This window comes from Temnothorax curvispinosus, unplaced genomic scaffold, assembly GCF_003070985.1.
Source record: "Temnothorax curvispinosus isolate PA1 unplaced genomic scaffold, ASM307098v1 QBEX01001249.1, whole genome shotgun sequence".
NCBI lineage: Eukaryota > Metazoa > Arthropoda > Insecta > Hymenoptera > Formicidae > Temnothorax > Temnothorax curvispinosus.
This window is the reverse complement of record NW_020211029.1, coordinates 103210-121615: the sequence shown is the minus strand read 5'-3', so window position 1 is coordinate 121615 and position 18406 is coordinate 103210. Positions and strand designations below refer to the sequence as shown.

Here is an 18406-nt window from a genome sequence, read left to right as displayed (position 1 = left end):
CAGCCAGATACATCAGTGTTTAAGAATAACGATGTCTTGTGAAATTAGCGGAATTTTATTTATAATTTGGAATAATATTCATTTCAAAGGATTGTAAAATAAAATCTTAATGGTTTTTTATATTAATTTATAAATATTTTATTAATTGCTTATAAAATAAGCCGCAATCTGATTATTTAATTTTATTACAATTTACTAGCTTTTTCATCCGCACTTCGCGCGGCTCAAAAGCTCTTTCTTCTTTTCCCTGAACGGTAATATTTACTCCAAAAAAAATTTTTTTTAAATGAACCTTTTTTAGACACTTGTATGGGGGTTCCTTGTCCCCGGACTCAGACTCCTTCTGTAAACCCTCTACGGTCTAAGTTAGAGTATCATGAGATAGTATACCAAATTTGATTGTTCTAATTTCAAAACTGTAGATTTGCATAGCGGACAAACATACATACATACGTTTATATATAGGTAGAGATTTTCGTTAATCGATATTGCTGTTTAAATAATTATATATTTAGTAATACGTTATTAAATAATCGATATCAATGTTTTAATTGATTGCAGGTGAAGAACGGTATTCTCACGGATGAAATATATTGCCCACCGGAAACATCCGTTCTGTTGGCTTCGTATGCCGTTCAAGCGAGACATGGAGACTATCAGAAGGGCAACCATCCCGCTGGCTTCCTGGCGAATGATCGGCTGTTACCACAGCGCGTTGTGGACCAACATAAAATGAGCAAAGAGGACTGGGACAGCTCTATTACGAATTGGTGGCAGGAACATCGTGGTATGCTGCGAGAGGACGCCATGATGGAGTATCTGAAAATTGCTCAGGTATCAATTCGCTGTTAAATAACGTGTACAAGAAAACCGAAATATATGGCAAAGACTTCAGGAGGGAATGGATATGACATACGCGTCAATATTTATTTACCGATTGCAAAATTATTTTACTTTTGTATTATTTACGTAAACTATATTAGAAATAATTTGTTCCTAGAAATTGTATGTAAAGCATTCTCGTTAGTTGATGCTGCAATCCATTCCTGAAGGTCTGCGCATCTGTGTAACAGCAACGCGTTTTGATTATACTTTTTAATTACTCATATAATATCGTATTTTAACTCGACATTTATTTACAAGATATTGGTTTTTAATCCGTCTTTCCGAGAATATTACGCAGACTCTATTTCTGCACTCGGAAATATTTTACCATGCGAAAATTTATGGAATACTGCTACTCTTGGACTAGTATCACTGGTATCGTTTTAGTATTTTCCTTTATTTTTGCTTTCCGTAGGACTTAGAGATGTATGGTGTGAATTACTTTGAAATTCGCAACAAGAAGGGCACAGACCTTTGGTTGGGTGTGGATGCTTTAGGTTTGAACATCTATGAGAAGGACGATAAGCTTACGCCGAAAATCGGCTTCCCCTGGTCCGAGATACGGAATATCTCGTTCAACGATAAGAAATTCATAATCAAGCCAATCGACAAGAAGGCACCGGACTTTGTATTTTTCGCCGCCAGAGTCAAGATTAACAAGAGAATTCTTGCGCTATGCATGGGCAATCACGAGCTTTACATGCGCAGACGTAAGCCGGACACGATCGACGTGCAGCAGATGAAGGTAGGAATATTACGTTATATTTGATATTGAGCTGAGAAATAAATAAAACATAATTATTGATGCATATACTTATCTAAAGCTGATTATATAACGTTATCGTTAACAATATTTGATCATCACTTTACGTAACCATTATAGCATATTGCATCTATCTAGAATTAAAATATTTTAATTTAACGATTAACTAAAAGCTGATTATATAATCGTTTAGGATTTATTTTAATTAGTTATAACATATATTTTGCTTCTGAGATTGTAACGATTGTGATAAAATTCCTTCAGGCTCAAGCTAGAGACGAAAAGATGGCGAAACAGCAACAGAGAGAGAAACTGCAACTGGAGATAGCTGCCCGAGAGCGTGCGGAGAAAAAACAACAAGAATATGAAGAGAGGCTAAGAAACATGGCCGAGGAAATGGATAGGCGGCAGGCTGAGTTGAACGAAGCTCAGGAAATGATTCGGCGCTTGGAGGAACAGCTGAAACAATTGCAGGCTGCCAAGGAAGAGCTAGAGAATCGCCAGAAAGTGAGTCTATTTAACCATGATTTAAAGAAAAACTATATCACTACGCTACCAATAAATAATTAATGTCGTTTTTATTTTTTATCTAATTTACATAATTCCAATAATTACATATGTTGCTCAATGAATGTGTCTACGCACGATTTTTTTCTCTGTAACTTGTGTGTTGCGTGTGACGTAGGAATTGACAGTGATGATGGAAAAGTTAGAACTGTCGCACGAGATGGAGGCTGCGGAGCGCGCTAAACTCGAGCAGGAGATAAGAGCCAAGCAGGAGGAGGTACAACGCATACAATCCGAGGTGGAGGCTAAGGACGCGGAAGCTAGGAGATTACAGGCCGAGTTCGAAGCTGCCAAGTATGAGCAATTTTCTTTTTTTTTCTCATTCTTTGTTTCTTACAATTAGTTAACATAATCGAGGATAATTGCATGTTTATCATTCTTGTTATGCAAGACTGAGACAAGAAGAAGCTGACCGACAATATCAGGCCAATCAGACTCCGCATCATCATCATGTCGAGGAGAATGAAGAGGGCGAAGAGGAAGGTGAAGACGAGGTTCCTCAAGGAGATGTTACTAAGGACCTCGCGACTGATGAGTCAATAATCGATCCTGTCGAAGAGCGACGCACTTTAGCAGAGAGAAATGAACGTCTCCACGACCAATTGAAGGTACGTTGATATCTGATTTCAATATATTTTATTCAGTTTTTTATTTTTTATTTTAAGCTTTGTAATTTTATACAGTTAAAACTTCTGCTTTTAACCGTTTATTCCTCTAGTAAAAAATCTGAAAATACGTTTATGCGATTTGACACAAACTTTACGAGAGATTTTGTATGCACTGCTATAATGGAACGCTCTCATTGACAGGCATTGAAACAAGATCTTGCCCAGTCACGTGACGAAACCAAGGAGACGGTGATGGATAAGATTCACAGGGAAAACGTGCGCCAAGGCCGCGACAAGTACAAGACACTTCGCGAGATTCGCAAAGGAAACACCAAACGCCGCGTTGATCAGTTCGAGAACATGTAAATTAATGTGCGTGCATCTAATCACTTACCTTATACATGTCCTTTCCTACCTTCAATTTTTCACCTGACTTTGCGAAAGCGGAGAATGCAGTAAAATGCTAACGATAACGAAAAGAGAAAAAGAGAAGGCGATTAATAGAAGATAAGACAGGGAGAGAAATAGAGAGAAGTATAGATTCTACAATCAATGTATAAATAGAATAATTTGAATAACAACAGACATATATATTTCCGATCAATTAAACTTCAATCTTTCTCAACATTTGCGCGAATGACAACCGTGATTATCGTATAACGAGAATTATGAGCAATATTCCACGTTAGTTTGATGACGATTCTATATCTTCACGCAAAACCGATAATCAAAGCTCTCACCTTTTTTTGGTGAGAAACGCGACGAGAGCGAGTGACTCGCGTCGTCTTCCACGTATACTTCCATGTTAACGCTGCACGATTGGCGGAATCGTCACATGCCTCAGGAGCGCGAGTAAATTTTCTCGCTACTTCGCGCAGAAGTGCCTTGCTTGTGAAACTGATAGTTCCCCCTTACTTTAACTGTCTCCTAGTAGCAAAAACTAAGTTCTGAATATTATTATTACTCTAATAATTTAGCGTAACGATATTATCATTCTGGTTTCAACAAGATAAAAAGCACTTTGCGCCCAAGTGACAAGAAAATTTTCGGTATTGAATCAGTCCGTTACCGTTACTTAAACCTTTTTCTGCGCATCGATGGACCCAATATCTCGATCACCGAGGTACCAGTATTGGTCTCGCCTCACAATAAGTATTACTGCCGGTCATTTATTCGTATCGCAAGATGCCGATCCTTCGCCGCTGATTATCTACCGGTGTCCTCCTATCCGTCACGTTCTTATCGCGCCGTCACGTACTGTCCGTCCTTGATAATAAGGATTCGCTTTCGAGAAGCCCTCAAACGCTATGACTATCACTCGCATCTCGGCCGATGTGTCGCGACGGCAATCGCGGTCGTTACCTGTTTACGGGCGGTTTTTTTCTATTTTGTACGCTTAATTCGGGCCATATTTATAGACAGATTGTACGTTCGGAAAAGCTGCTCGACAGCCGCTAGTTGACCGGCGATATCTAAGTTAGGTACTAACGTCGAACACCGACTATAGAGGAATCGAGATAAGGCACGTGGCTCATATTGTATCGAGTTAGATAGAAATTTAGGCGTAATCCACCTTGAAGTTCGTATTGGGAAGCGACCGTTTCGAGCAAGGGGACATCTCACGACATCCAATTTTATTTGTTTTTTATATTAGCCTAGAGTCTTCTTGAACAATATTACTTATTGGTTAAGTATCTCGTGTATATGTTCAGAGGAAATCTTGGTAATTCTATGCGAACAGATATGAATCTTCAAATCTATTCTTTTACAAAATTCAATACTTCAATTTACCCATTTCCAAAATTTCAAATGTCTCGGTCGTCGTTTGTAAATCGCATGTCGCAGTTGTCCCCTCGCGCATCACATGCGAATCACTATTGCGGCACAATCTGTCACTCCGGATTAATAAACGTAAGCGATTCAACACGATGGCATGGCCTATTACTGGTAAAATCGTACCGAACTATTTTCGTACGAGCGAATTTCGATGACACTTTAGCGATTTTATATTGAACACACTCGTGGCCTTTACTTGATATACATATAAGTATATAAATAAATATATATATCGAAGTACTATAAGAGTAGTACTAATATAATGACTAGCCGAGAGAGAAAGAAATGTAAGGATATCGCGCCATATAGAGAGAATTTGTTCTGCATACCTTCAACATAAGGTTGAACCGCGCGGTACTCGCCGAATGGCTTTAGCTACCAAGATTTCCGAAAGAATGAAGGAACGAGTGCGAGAGAGGGAGAGAATGTGATAAGGGAAATAATTAACCGTGTGAAAGAGAGTGAGAGAGAGGCCAAGTGATAGAGAAAACACATTTATGGCAATCATATGCCATTGTAATTTTTAAAATCTTTCGCCTTAAGAGAATATTCTGTATACAACGGGATTACAACTAACGAAAACTCGAACCTCGAGACGCTGCCAATTTTTCATATGACGGAATGCAAAACGAAGAGCGATAGCGGTGTGATACCGATGAGGCGTATGTGTGTGAGCTTTACGTAGAAGAGAAGATCGCGAAGTAATGTAAACGATCGCGCCGTATCACGAAAGAGTTTGTGTACTTTGCTACATTACTATCATTATCCGCGCGTTACAATAATATGCGCGAAGCAGAAAGGAGGAAAAAGTACAGGAGTATAATAATGCGATAGATATTTTTTGATTATATTTAATATTAAAAATTTACAAATTAGTAGTGTTATATTATTAATATTAATGTTTACAATTTAGTAGCGTTATTATTATTTTATTATTATTATGCAGGTAATATTGAACGAGAACTAAAGCATTTTATAGTCGTCAATTTATACTCTTAAGATAATCCAGCACGTAGATTTGGTCGTAGTTTACGGTAAAAAAAAAATTTACAGAGATACTTGAATAATGATCCAATCTTTTTATTCAAATTATGCTTAGTTGCTTTTTTTAAATCTTTTCGATCTGCCTGCGGATTTGTAGGGAAATTTTTTCTACAAGCTAATACAGTGTATTCGAGATTTGTGATTTGATAAGAGTTATTTCCAAATTTTTTAAATTCTTTCCATTTAATAGTGTACAGATTTGTGACCAAATATACGTGTGAACGAAATGAGAAGCAAAATTATTACTAATTAAAGAGATAACATTTTGATAATCGACGAACGAATGATAGGCGAGAACAAACTTGAAAGTTCATCTCGATACTCTTTGGCGATTAAACGCTTTGGCGAAACCGATGAATTTTTATTGAGACATTCCAGATAAAAATTTCCCGAAAAGAGCTTTTTTCCCCCCTCGATTTACTCGACATTCGATTCGAACTCTCGATTTGGAGATCGCACCTTGACCTTCTTCCTCTCTTCGCAAAATTTCGTGCTTTCACTTGTTCCCTAGAGCGTACTTTTAATTCTAGGATGCTAAATTATTTATAAATCATACACGAAGTCAATTTAAACGTATATAGAAACGAACTCTCGGTCGTTTCACGATTCATTTATCACAACTATCTTTTAAATTGGAATGTAATGCGAATTAAAACTGGGTTTGCCCAATCGGCGTGAAGCGATATTTAGATCTTTTGGAAATAAAAAGATCTCAGATCTCGACGATTCGATGTCTGGGAAATTTCAACGAGAAGAATGGTCCGTTTAGAGTCACTTTTCTCGAAGGATCCTTGAAGCGCATCCTAGAGTTAAATAACGTTATCCAGTTCTTCGCACTTCGCTGCACATACGAAAGTAAATCTTAAAGTAGCGAGCCGTGTAGTCGTATGTCCCTCATGAAGGTACCCCAAACACACACGTAGAAACGTGCACATGGTGCTGTAGCATTTTTTCCTTACTGGAACATATCGAAACGTGTGTATTTGGCGCCAAACATGCGTTTCATTCCTTTTTTTGTCTTCCTCCTTTCCAAGCTCTGAGACACAAAACTCGGTGGCGTTGCAATGAATAGAATTCGAACGCGTCCTTTTTCCGTTTCCTGCATCCGTGAGAGGATTCTCGTGTAAGTAGCAATGTTATCGAGCTTAAACAAACTGGCGAAGATACGAGACATGTACACACGATGCAGAGATGCATAGACATTTGTATTTTAACGAAAACAATATTATTTGTTGGTGCGAGGATATAATGGAAACTTGTACTTTCCTGAGGAAGCTAGAGATTGTTTAAATAAAAAAAATTTATATCAAACACAAGTTGAATGATGATCTAGCAGAGATTCTTAATGTCTTTTAAATTTCAATACAGAGAATTGGAGAACAAGATGCCAAAAGCTACCGGAAAATCTAGTCATTTAAACAACAATTTTATTCCATTCGTTGGTTAAGCTAACCGCAGTTGGTGAAATTGGCCCTTAAGGTGATCCTAAAGCCGTGATTCTAGCCGGTTTTTTTCGGTTTTTTTCTTAGCACTAATCTTCTAATTGGCTTTATAGAAATGCAAAATTCTTGTCTAGAATTAAAGTATATATTATAAGCTAAAAAAAAATTTATTTTTATAAATATTGTCTTCACCTGACGACAATATTTGCTTAAACAAAAATACGGCAGTTTATATATATACAAAATGATACCCAATTGCACTAGGGACAACATGTAGCGCATTATTACAATGGGCGCGTTCAGCAGACACAACTGTTGAGTCTCGTCTTATCAACAATCTGCTTTGATTGGTTGGTTCTAAAAGTAAGAGCCAATCACGTTCGAATGCTACTGAGCGGTTTGTTCTGCTGAACGCGCCCATTGATAATTCAATATTATATACCGTTTGGCGTAAATAAGCTTCTTATAAAACTATGGAATTTATTACGAAAAATATTCCAAAGTTCGAACTTGGACCTTTCTGCTATCCGAAACGAGAGCATTTGTTGAATAATATCTCTCTTTCGAACGTTCAACCCTTCGATTCTCGCGTGGTTCAAAAATTGCCGCGTTCGATATATCGGCGCTATAATCGATATATCGTCGGCGGCGCGCCGGCGCGCCGCGCCTGCGCACCGCGATTCACGGAGCCGCAGAAGTCGCAGAACGAACGACGAGCGATGAGTGGCGACGGCGACGACGTCGCGCGCGTTTCTCGTGGCGAGGTGACGATGTTGCGTCGGTCTAAGTCGAGTCGCGCCGCGAAAATCCCCGGCAACGGGTCCACCGACGACGAGGACGTCGATAACGCTAGGTGGGTGCTTGGCGGTGGGTGTCTGGCCAGCGACACGTGGCTCGACGCGACTCGCGACACGCGACGGCCGGAGGGCTCCGGATTGACGGAACGACACCGGCGTGTCGCTCCTCCGTCGCTATCGCCGAGGCGCTCTTTGTTTACATACTTATCGTGCGATGGCCGAATTTGACCGGTCAAACTAGATCCCGGCGGCTCGGCCAGCGCGCGCTGTTCGCGCCCGTCGTCAGCCGTCGTCGCCGGCCAGTCGCGACCGCGACTGATCCCGTGTTCCGTTGGCGACGAAGCGCCGATGATTTATCGCGCGAGACGATTATCGTCGCTTCTCTTTCGTTGGTTGCTGCGAACGAATTCGTGATTCCTTGTCGCTTTTTAATAATTCCGTGAAAAGAATTTAAATAAGATTTAAAAAAGAGTTTCTATATTCGCGGTTGTTTCTTTCCTTTTTTTGTGGTAGTAATGCTCGCACCAGAAAAAAGACCTTTTTATTTATTCGCACCAAACACCAATACTGTTTTATACTATATACAACATTTGTATATAGTAGAACAACCTGTTCTTTCAGATATTAAATTATTGTAATAATTATTGTTACTTTGGCAGTAGCATACTTTTATAAATATAAATGTTCTACTAATTATTTTATTTTGTAATATTAATTTTAATTTACTGTTATATTTTATAATTTCTGTAGAATACCCCAGATAGCCAAATCTACCAAAAACGGGTTTTGCAAAGTGTTCAATACAAATTCTGTTAACAGCAAATTAGTTAGAAACGCAACGGACTCCCCTAACAGAATTTGACGGCAGAGTGACTGCAGAAACCGAGCAAATTCATTTATTTCAATATTATATTATATATTTCATTTAAATGATTATGAAAAAATGGCAGATTCTACCCGGTTTTTTCTGTCAGATTAGGTCGGCGATTTTCGCGGGCAGAATATGAGCTTAATGGGAACGTAGTTGATGCCTGTCCATCGCAATATTCTGCTAGCAAACTACTAACATACTATTAAACGGGTTGGATACTTTATTCATAACGCTTAGTATTTTCTCCGAAAGAATCGCGCGTATAGATCTAAAATGCGTGAGAATTTACGAATTCACGATAACGCTTTATTTCTGAAGCAACGTCCCGTTTCTGCAAATTTCCCCGATGACAATCAGCGAGATAAACCTTCCGGCAGAAAAAACGCACATTCGATTAAATATCTTGTTTGTAGTAAGGATGATTCAATCAGTCCGCCAAACGAGTTTGAAGAGTCGCTGCATACGATGTCGGATATTTACGGACAAACGCCGCCCAGGACACGTCTCAGTCGCAAGAAGAGGCACATGAAGCAGAAGCTCTCGTCGGGCAGGTGCGTGCAACGAAGCCGCAAATTAAATCCGCGCGAAGAATTGTTGGGAATACATACGTATAATTATTACGTATTTTGCGATGCATCATTTCACAGCTAAACATAAACGAATTTAACGAATAATTGTAAAATATAAAGTGCTCTACATGCGTTTTGCGATCTTAACCCTTTATAGCGTACTGTCGCCAAATTGACCAATAAGGAACGGTCAAAATAACGATCGTTAACGTTTTTTTTCCTACCAACGAGGTTGGTGAAAAAAATAATTTAATATTTGCTTTCCGGGAGTCTCGCCCTATAAAGGGTTAAGATGGAAGATATAGAACGATTTCGGAAATTAGAAATTACATAAGAAAAATTTTCAACGTGTGGAAATCGCTTTTACGCTTCGCGGAAGAAGTTTTCGCGATATGAATCAAGTCGGTCGCTAATTTAATTGTCACTCTTGTGTGGCGACAAAGTGTGCGAACTATCTTTAGTCTTTTGTCAATTCTAGCGATCTCAAGTCAATAGAGAAAGAGGCCAGGCCAAGGACGGCTATCCACAGGCGCAACACCCTGGACACTATCATCTTCAACGAGATGTGCGATAAAGCTGACAAAGATAACGAGGACGAGACGAAGGAGGACGCGAAGGAGGGTAGCAGGAAGTGCAAGAGAAGTTTGAAACTATTGCGTGGCAACGAAAGGGACCTGAAGCTCGACGTGGAGGCTGCCCACAACTATGCCGAGAGATACACCGGCGACGTGGCGGTATCGACGCCGAATCAAATCAAGGTTCGACAAGGCAAAGAAGTGATTTTAGATTATTGGCCGCGTTTGGAAAACTCAACAGTTGCGCCTGTGATTAGTGTACATTTAAATCGATCAATCATCTGTTTTTCCTGGCCCGTCAAACTTTATGCTATCCCAACGCAGTCACGTTCTCACCTTTTTTACGAATGTATTTGGCACATAGTCAAGAAATATGCTCTTCTCTTTAGGTCGAGACCAGAAATAGATTTCGCTGCCTGCGATCCAAGCCCGTTGACGTGGAGGAGAAGAAGGTGGAGCGTGAAGTCAGCGAACGGAGCGTGTTGATAAATGAGGAAAACTTGCGCGCGCAATCGCCAAGAACGCAAAGTTTGAGGGAGAGAGAAATCTTTCACGACACATTCTCTTTCTTAATTAAGTTGGTGAATATCTGATTACGAAATAAACTTGAGCTAAATCAAATGTACTTGTCTATAGAGTATATCGTATTTATATATTCTTTATTACTGATTAAATTATTTTTTTTTGTTGCGCAGGGAAGTACAGAACGGAATTGTCGTCGCCAGATGAGTCACGAGGAAACTAGATGGCAAAACGAATTAAAGGACCTAATATGGTTGGAATTGCAAGCGCATCATGCGGACCGTAGTCTGATAGCGCAGGATGAATATCTATGCCGCCAACGAGAGGCGGTGGAGGGTTTACTTTCAGAAATAATGGAATATAGGTGAGCGGGAGCGTTTTCCTCGAAGGGAATCAATTTTGTGATATATTGTATAATAACTTTAATTAGGTATAAAGAGAAGAATAACAGCAGTTACACACTGATAGTGCTAAGAGAACGCAATTATTGCATTAGATACGATCCCATCGCGGACATCCAAGAGGGAGGCCCGAGTGTCAGCCCTGGCGACGTTATGAGTGATCGATCCACAAATTCCGGTTCAAACGCTAACATTGAACTGAGTATATGCCCGGGTTGTCTTTCTATGTACTGCCGTGCGTGCGCCCGTGCGCAGGGAGAAGCATTGCAGCAGGTGGAAGGTCTGCTGGCTCGCTTGGAAACCGCGGAAGCCTTGTATCCATCCTCCCATGCGTTCGCCGTTAATTACCCGTTGTATAAGAGTCCAGAGTTCACTGATAGAGTAAAGGCTATGTGTCTCTGGTACAACATGACGAAACACCACCGGTTCAAATTGCTGATACTAGGTAGATTACTCATGATGCTGCACAGCAAAAAGAAACAGGACGAGTTTAACGACTCTGGGATCAGGTACGTTGATTTGAACTTTGCTTTGGTAATATTTTGCACTATATTATTTGTATTCGAACTTTGTTTCGTTTGTAATGTGTTTAAAACAGAAGATACCTTGATGAATTTCTCTTGATGTATGTACAGAAGCTTCGGAGTTAGGTAATCGATTGTTCTTATCTTTAGTTCGCGATCTTCAGATACTGTCGATTCTGCGGAGCGACAATCCATGGTGCGGTTTGAATTACCTCAACAGGACGAAACTTCCAGTCCCTCCGACAGTAATAACAGCAACAATTCTTCGATCGGAGGTTTATCATTTATATCGCAATCACTGCCACCTACTCCGGAAACTTCATTCTCGTGTCCTGAGGACGAAAGAATCGATCGACTCGATTTCTACTTGGTAGAATTTGATCGACACGCTTATAGGTATGTGTTTTGATACATATATACTTAATATATTAATATCTGCTTTTAATTTAAATTTATTGGTAAATTATTTCTTATTTAAATTATTTAAAAATTTCATGTATCTTTATTTTATTTTCAAACAATTAATTAAAATTTTAAACTTAGTTATGACGGTACAAATACATGACACAAATTATATGATGATAATTTTTGTTTATCTGTTTAGAAAATACATTGAGGATGTATTGAAAACGAGAGGTCTCAGAAAGAGTTTGAATTTCCTGGATCGACTACATACATCTATATTGAGAAAAGCTAGATTAACTTTGGAGAAAAATGACTGTGAGGGATGCGATAGTAATGCGAATGAAGAATACGAAGGTGACAGAGAATTACGACGATATGGTATTTGGAGCTCTGAAGCGAAAAAATTGAATCTACCGTCATACAGGTGCGTGGAATTTCCAATTAAAAAGATTTGTTGATATTTAATATTTTTAGTTTAGATATTGAAGAATGATCTGTTTTGTCTCAAAATTCTGATTTGGCACTCGAATTTAACACCAAATTTATACTTTTACCAGATGAATTGAATTAAACTAAAAGGACGTAAATGTCTGTATTTTCAATGATACGCTTGAAGAAAAAAAAGTGTAGAAAATTTTTAAGCAATGTGCTTTCTCTTGTTTTTAAGAAATTTTTAAGTACATTCTGAAATAGCTTAGAAAATTTTCCTTGTTTGAATCGAATTCAGAAGCAGTGTTGAGTATGTTAAGCTATATATTACGCTATCTGTTAAAATAGATAGTTTGCTAAAATAATAGTAATGTTTTTTTTTTAGGGCAGCTTTTGTGTTTCTCTCGCGTGTGCCTCTGGATGTGGTTCATGAATTTTTAAGGATGAGATTGGAGCAGAAACCGGAGCAGCCGAGTCCGTTGTCGGTTCGACAGCTCATGCGAGAGCTTCGCGAGGGTCTCAGGATTGCTTGCATCCATCGCGATCGATTCGCCGCACACTCTTGTGCTGCCGTCGCCAGCGATGAAACCGGCTGTGAGTGTCTGTTCGAGGAGGATGTCAAGTACTTCGATGAGAGTCTGAGAGCTGTGTTCGAGGTGTACCTGGATTATCTTCAGCAGTGGGTGGACATGGTGCAACATGACAGTTTCCACAAAAATCTGATTATGGATGAGTGGTTGTTTGTCAAATCCATCGCTGGAAATATAAGCGATGGATACAAGATTGCTGGCGTGAAATTCTAGTGAGTATAATATCAGCTAGATATTTCTTATGTCATTCGCATTGAGAAAATAATAGAATGAACTAAATAGAATTAATAATATTAGTGTAACGTAATAATGACGAAAGTTACATTATTATTAAGTATTTTTTAATTCTTATATTTTAATTTATATTATTTTATATATTTGATATTGAAGATGTGTGTGTGTGTGTGTGTGTGTTTCTTGCAGTAAGATTGCACGTACGATGATTAAACAAGTGAATGAATTTCTTATCGAACGAACTCGCGAAATCCGAGAGAATGCGAATTGCGAAGAGAAAGAGGACGATGAGTTGTCAAGCAAGTAAGAGAAAATTTGCATTTATTCGTCTCTGCTTTAATGGTTTTGTAAACTGTTTTTTCTGTAGTAAATTAATGTTTAGATTCCATCTGATGTTTGTGGGCCGCGAGTGGCAAGGAATGTTTGTGGAGACTCGGGAGAAGATTGTGAAGAGTATCAATCTCGCCAAATGCTTAAAACATGACATCGAAAAATGGCCCGTTTCCGACCAGGAATTGGAAGAATCATTAAAACTGTTGAAGGTAAGATTAAATAAACGATTATATGTATAACTGTTGGAAAGCTAACGTTTTTTTTTGCGTTATAGGATATTGTCCTGGATTTGAGGCATCGTATAACAATGGTGATCGAAGACTTCCAAAGAGAAGCCAACGAAGTGGAGCAATCGAATACCGAGAACGACCAGATGCCTTTACGATCGAGAATCCGCGAGATTCTCCATCAAGCTTACAAGATGGGTTTCGATTTTCACAAGGAGATGTGCAAGCTATTTTCGCTGGAAGAAAAAGCCATTCTGGCGCGGGGTTTAGTATCATTCGCACTACTATGGATGGAGTTTGTGAGAACGCGATGCGAGCGTGGCCGCGGCTTGAGGCCCAGGTGGGCGAATCAAGGTCTGGAATTTTTAATAACGGTGTGCGAGCCGTACAACACGAAGCATCTCACCGATCAGGAGTTTGAAGAGTTAAAGATGTGTATGGATCGCTGCATATCTCATGTGGTGGGAACCGTGTCAGTTACAGGATCGACGCCAGAAACAGAAAGTAATTTATAAATTTCCAATCGTTAATTTCAACTTTTTTATGATTAGTTTCTAAATGCCATTTATCTTTATGACTATAAGTTCAACAGAAATTATAAATATCAATTTTATTACTTTAAACGTCTGTTTTATTATTTAAATTTACTAAAGTTTTTGAAACTTTCTAAATGAATAATTTGGTCCTAAAAATCAAGTTTAATTTGATTAAATGAATAGATTTTGTTACGATCATTAGCAATATTTGCTTTCAGACTTAAGAAAACTGTCGCGATCAAGAGCTTCATCGCCGTCGCACCATGGTCGCCCTAGAACCGCGAGCATCAGCATCTCTCAGAAGCCACGGGACGCTTTGAAGTCGCCCGAACTTTCAGTCAATGCGAAGAAAGGTAATTCGCCGAACATAGTTGACGGAAATCTCGCAGTGACAATAAACACGCCTGAGCGAGGTACGCAGAGGCACGAGAGGGTTATCCGTGCTCTCAGGAAAGTGGAGAACGAGCTCGATGAAAGATTGCGGAGCCGGGAACTCATCGGACAAGTCATCGACAGGAAAGCAGTAGATAGAGTTCACATTAAGGCGAGACGAGTTACGTTCACGTGGCAACGAGGTATTAAAATAGGTATGTTTTACGATCACCTGAAACACGTAAAAGAATTATTTATTGTATTAATAAATAATTAACTATAATATATTATAATTTTTAGTAACAATATTTTAATAAGTGAATTTTATTATGTAGGTCAGGGAAGGTTTGGAAAAGTGTATACCGTGGTGAACAATCAAACCGGTGAATTGTTGGCTATGAAAGAGGTGCAACTGCAACCTGGCGATTGCAGAGCGATCAGGCGTGTCGCCGAGGAATTACAGATATTCGAGGGAATCCAGCATCAGCATTTAGTGCGATATTACGGACTAGAAATTCATCGTGTACGATAAACATAACATAGTTGTTGTTACGATATATCAACTCGTGATTATTGCGTTATCGCGATAAATTTCACTTTTAGGAGGAGATGTTGATTTTCATGGAATTTTGCGCAGAGGGAACTCTCGAGAGCTTAGTGGCAGGCAGCGGTAATGGACTGCCGGAATCATTGGTCAGAAAGTACACTCATCAGCTCCTTTCAGCTGTGGCAGCGCTGCACTTTCACGGAATTGTTCATCGAGATATCAAAAGTAGTTACATTTGAATAAAATAATCTCTTGTAAAATTCATGCTATTTTTATGCATTATATAATATTTCTTTCTTTCTGTAGCTGCAAATATTTTTCTAACAGACGAAGGTAATTGTCTGAAACTCGGCGACTTTGGTAGCGCAGTGCAGATTAAAGCACACACAACTATGCCTGGGGAACTCCAAGGCTTTGTCGGTACTCAAGGTTAGTATTTTAATTGTTGTGTAGTAAAATTTCATAAATTTATTGCAACTGATTATATAATTACGTTTAAAAATTTAACAAACTGTTCAAACACTTCACAATTCTTGTATTTTTAATTATCTCTTTAATTTTTTAAAGCTTATATGGCACCAGAAGTATTTATGAAGTCTGAAAGTAGTGGACACGGTAGAGCCGCCGATATCTGGTCGGTAGGCTGTTGCATCATCGAGATGGCGAGTGGAAGACGGCCTTGGTCAGATTATGATTCAAATTATCAAATTATGTTTAAGGTAATTACAATTAAATGCATTATTATAAAGTTGGAAAGTAATTATTTTGATGGTTTGAAATAACGATAAGATAAATGAAAATTTAGATGTTTAAGAATTCAGAACTGAATCTTTCTTCTCATATTTTTATTTTTTTAAATCGAATTTTAAATGTTATTGAAATTTAAAATATTAATTACCTAACTCGAGATTTTTGGTTTTTTATGCCAAGGTCGGAATGGGAGAAACACCAGCCCTTCCGAAAAATCTTTCCGCCGAAGGTATAGACCTCGTGAAGAAGTGTCTTCAACACGATCCAAAGAAAAGGTTGACTGCAAATAATCTCCTCGCGCACTCTTTCGCGCGTGGAGAGTACGAAGATGTTAACGCTGATTTAACGATGCCGCGTTAGAGTTATCGGGAGGATGTAAGTACTCACGAATTTTAATCTTTTAATTTTTTTTAATAATAATTATAATATTTTTCTCACCGATCGAACAAGATATATTATAAGAAAAATCAAAATAAGACAAAGTCAATTACTTGTGATCTGTGCGAAGATATAGTTTGCGGTAAAATCGCTAAGAAGAAAAGATTTCAAACGGAATTCATATGACGTTCAATCTAGAGAGATAATATTCATATCTATGTTTCTTGTAGTGCACGATCTCCGTCAGAGATGCAAAACTGGCTTTTGCATTCGTACTTAATCGGTAGAACTATTCTACTCATTTGTTATATTGTATTATTTGAATAATAGCGAATTCGGGAGCTTGCACTAGTGCACACTGAGTGCGCACTAAGGCTTGTTCTTAATCAATTGTTATATTTACAGATCATCTTAAATACTTCTTAGTCTGTAAAATGATTTGTACAGAATCCATATAGATATTACAGATTGTTTTATTGGCTAAAAAGTTTTTAAATGTGTATTTAAACGACTTTAAATATAAGATTATAAACAAGCCTTAGTACGCACACAGTGTGCACTAATGCAAGCTCCCGAATTTGCTATAAGCTCTTCTGAGCAATCAATCATCAATCCAATGTGTCTTATTCAGCTTCAACGGCACTGTTTAAACATAATATTATGTTAAATATAATAGCCGGTAATATTTGCGGCAGGCTATACAAAGGAACAAGGCAGTCTGAAAATATTTTATCTACTGACAAAACCAGTGTAACATATAAATACTATTGTGATCATGTTACTTAAGCTTAATTATACAGTGCTTCCCAAAGTACACTTTCTTTCCATTACAATTGTTAAATGATGAGGCTAAAGATTACTAGAAACAAAGTTTTTAGCACTGAAAGTTGTAAATTAGATTTTGATGTACATAGGTATGCAAAAAAATGTAAATAGCAAAATTTAGTTTTACAATTAATTTGAAATAATTTTTACAAAATGCCCCTAATATATATAGAGAGTCTTAGTAGATTCAATGATAAAAAGATATGTAATGTTAAAGATTAAAAATGTTATTATTAGTGGCATCGATTTAATGTTTGTGAATAAATTCAATGTAGTTTTACACCAGGATTGTCTGGTGGAAAGAAAGTGCAGCTTTGGAATATCCTTGTTTTTTATGTGATTTTTATGTGAGTTAGCTACACTAGAATAACTTGAATAATTTGAGCTAAAAAAATGAAAGACTCCAAAAGCGTTGCAACGAAATGTAATGAATTTTGATTGTCATAAATGATCGCATGTATAATTTTTCACTCATTGTCAGTCGAGTGGTATATGTTTATAAAGAGTGTGGTGTTTAAGTATATATAAGAATGCAGTGAAAAATATACATCTCTTTTCATTTTTATCTAAAAATATACCTAAAAATATATATACAAAATATAGTTTTATAATACTTGCATTTATCGTTTATATAAGCTTTAGCATAGTGCTGTGTATTCCTTATAAATGTATGACTGATACAAACGATAGAGGCAAGATACTTTACATTCCGAGGATTATATCCACACCTCACCTCAATTAGTATTAAATGCGGCTGTCCGACACTCACATTACGTTAAACTTCGCATTTTCACCTGGATGTTTAGGCATTCGTGTTTAGTGCTAGTTGCGACCTAAAAAGAGGTGTGATTAATTGTAAACGTTGTTCTAAGGCACTTTTAAGGTACAATAACGGCAGCTTCATGCATGCGTGTCTTATGCCTATATGTTATACGTATAATTATTTCGTAGACGAAATGACTTGTTACTATTATAGAATGGATATTTTATTTTAAATAAAATGACGAACAATAAAGAAAAGACAACGAACAACCTGGTATTCCGATGGAGTTTTATTTCTGCACGAGGAAATGTACACATGTGATACAACATACTTTGACATGGGTCAATTACTTAGCGGAGGTATGCTGTGTATGCTTTCCGCGTGAACGGTAAGCCGAGTGTATTTATTTCGTTTATCTATCGAACGTTTTATGCACGAAGGTATATATAACTTATGCCACGATTTTTAATTCTTATCCGAGCAATCTCTTTTATCTCTTTAGAAAGATCAATTACGCTCAAGCGTTCAGTTTATTTAACAGAAAAATATTTTTAACACATCTGATCGAGATAATAAATAAACGTGAGCAAAAATATCGAACAATCTTTCACTC

At 37.9% G+C, this 18406-nt stretch overlaps 2 protein-coding genes across 7 annotated transcripts in view; both read left to right on the top strand.

Moving 5' to 3' along the window:
- The window catches only part of LOC112461695 (moesin/ezrin/radixin homolog 1), a 32371-nt gene extending 25357 nt beyond the window's left edge, over window positions 1-7014 (top strand). For all 3 annotated transcript variants that reach the window (XM_025027047.1, XM_025027041.1, XM_025027037.1), the window contains 6 exons: window positions 562-834; window positions 1301-1630; window positions 1913-2155; window positions 2334-2509; window positions 2607-2823; window positions 3025-7014. In XM_025027047.1, the coding sequence (XP_024882815.1) occupies window positions 562-834; window positions 1301-1630; window positions 1913-2155; window positions 2334-2509; window positions 2607-2823; window positions 3025-3189 (1404 nt within the window). In that variant the 3' untranslated portion in view covers window positions 3190-7014. The remainder of the gene's footprint in view (window positions 1-561; window positions 835-1300; window positions 1631-1912; window positions 2156-2333; window positions 2510-2606; window positions 2824-3024) is intronic.
- Window positions 7015-7843: 829 nt separating this feature from the next.
- On the top strand, window positions 7844-17562 carry LOC112461583 (mitogen-activated protein kinase kinase kinase 4). 4 transcript variants are annotated; one of them, XM_025026889.1, is made up of 19 exons: window positions 7844-7998; window positions 9227-9364; window positions 9861-10140; window positions 10347-10538; window positions 10653-10843; window positions 10910-11389; window positions 11555-11800; window positions 12009-12233; window positions 12624-13040; window positions 13252-13365; window positions 13445-13604; window positions 13670-14126; window positions 14377-14745; window positions 14866-15053; window positions 15134-15302; window positions 15384-15506; window positions 15645-15796; window positions 16008-16202; window positions 16436-17562. In XM_025026889.1, the coding sequence occupies exons 1-18, from the start codon at window positions 7865-7867 to the stop codon at window positions 16185-16187; spliced, it is 4215 nt and encodes a 1404-aa protein (XP_024882657.1). In that variant the 5' UTR covers window positions 7844-7864; the 3' UTR covers window positions 16188-16202; window positions 16436-17562. The 4 variants fall into 4 exon arrangements, with proteins under 4 accessions (XP_024882657.1, XP_024882667.1, XP_024882647.1 ...); XM_025026899.1 differs by having other exon boundaries at window positions 10976-11389; window positions 16008-17562; XM_025026879.1 differs by having other exon boundaries at window positions 16008-17562.
- Window positions 17563-18406: the final 844 nt, after the last annotated feature.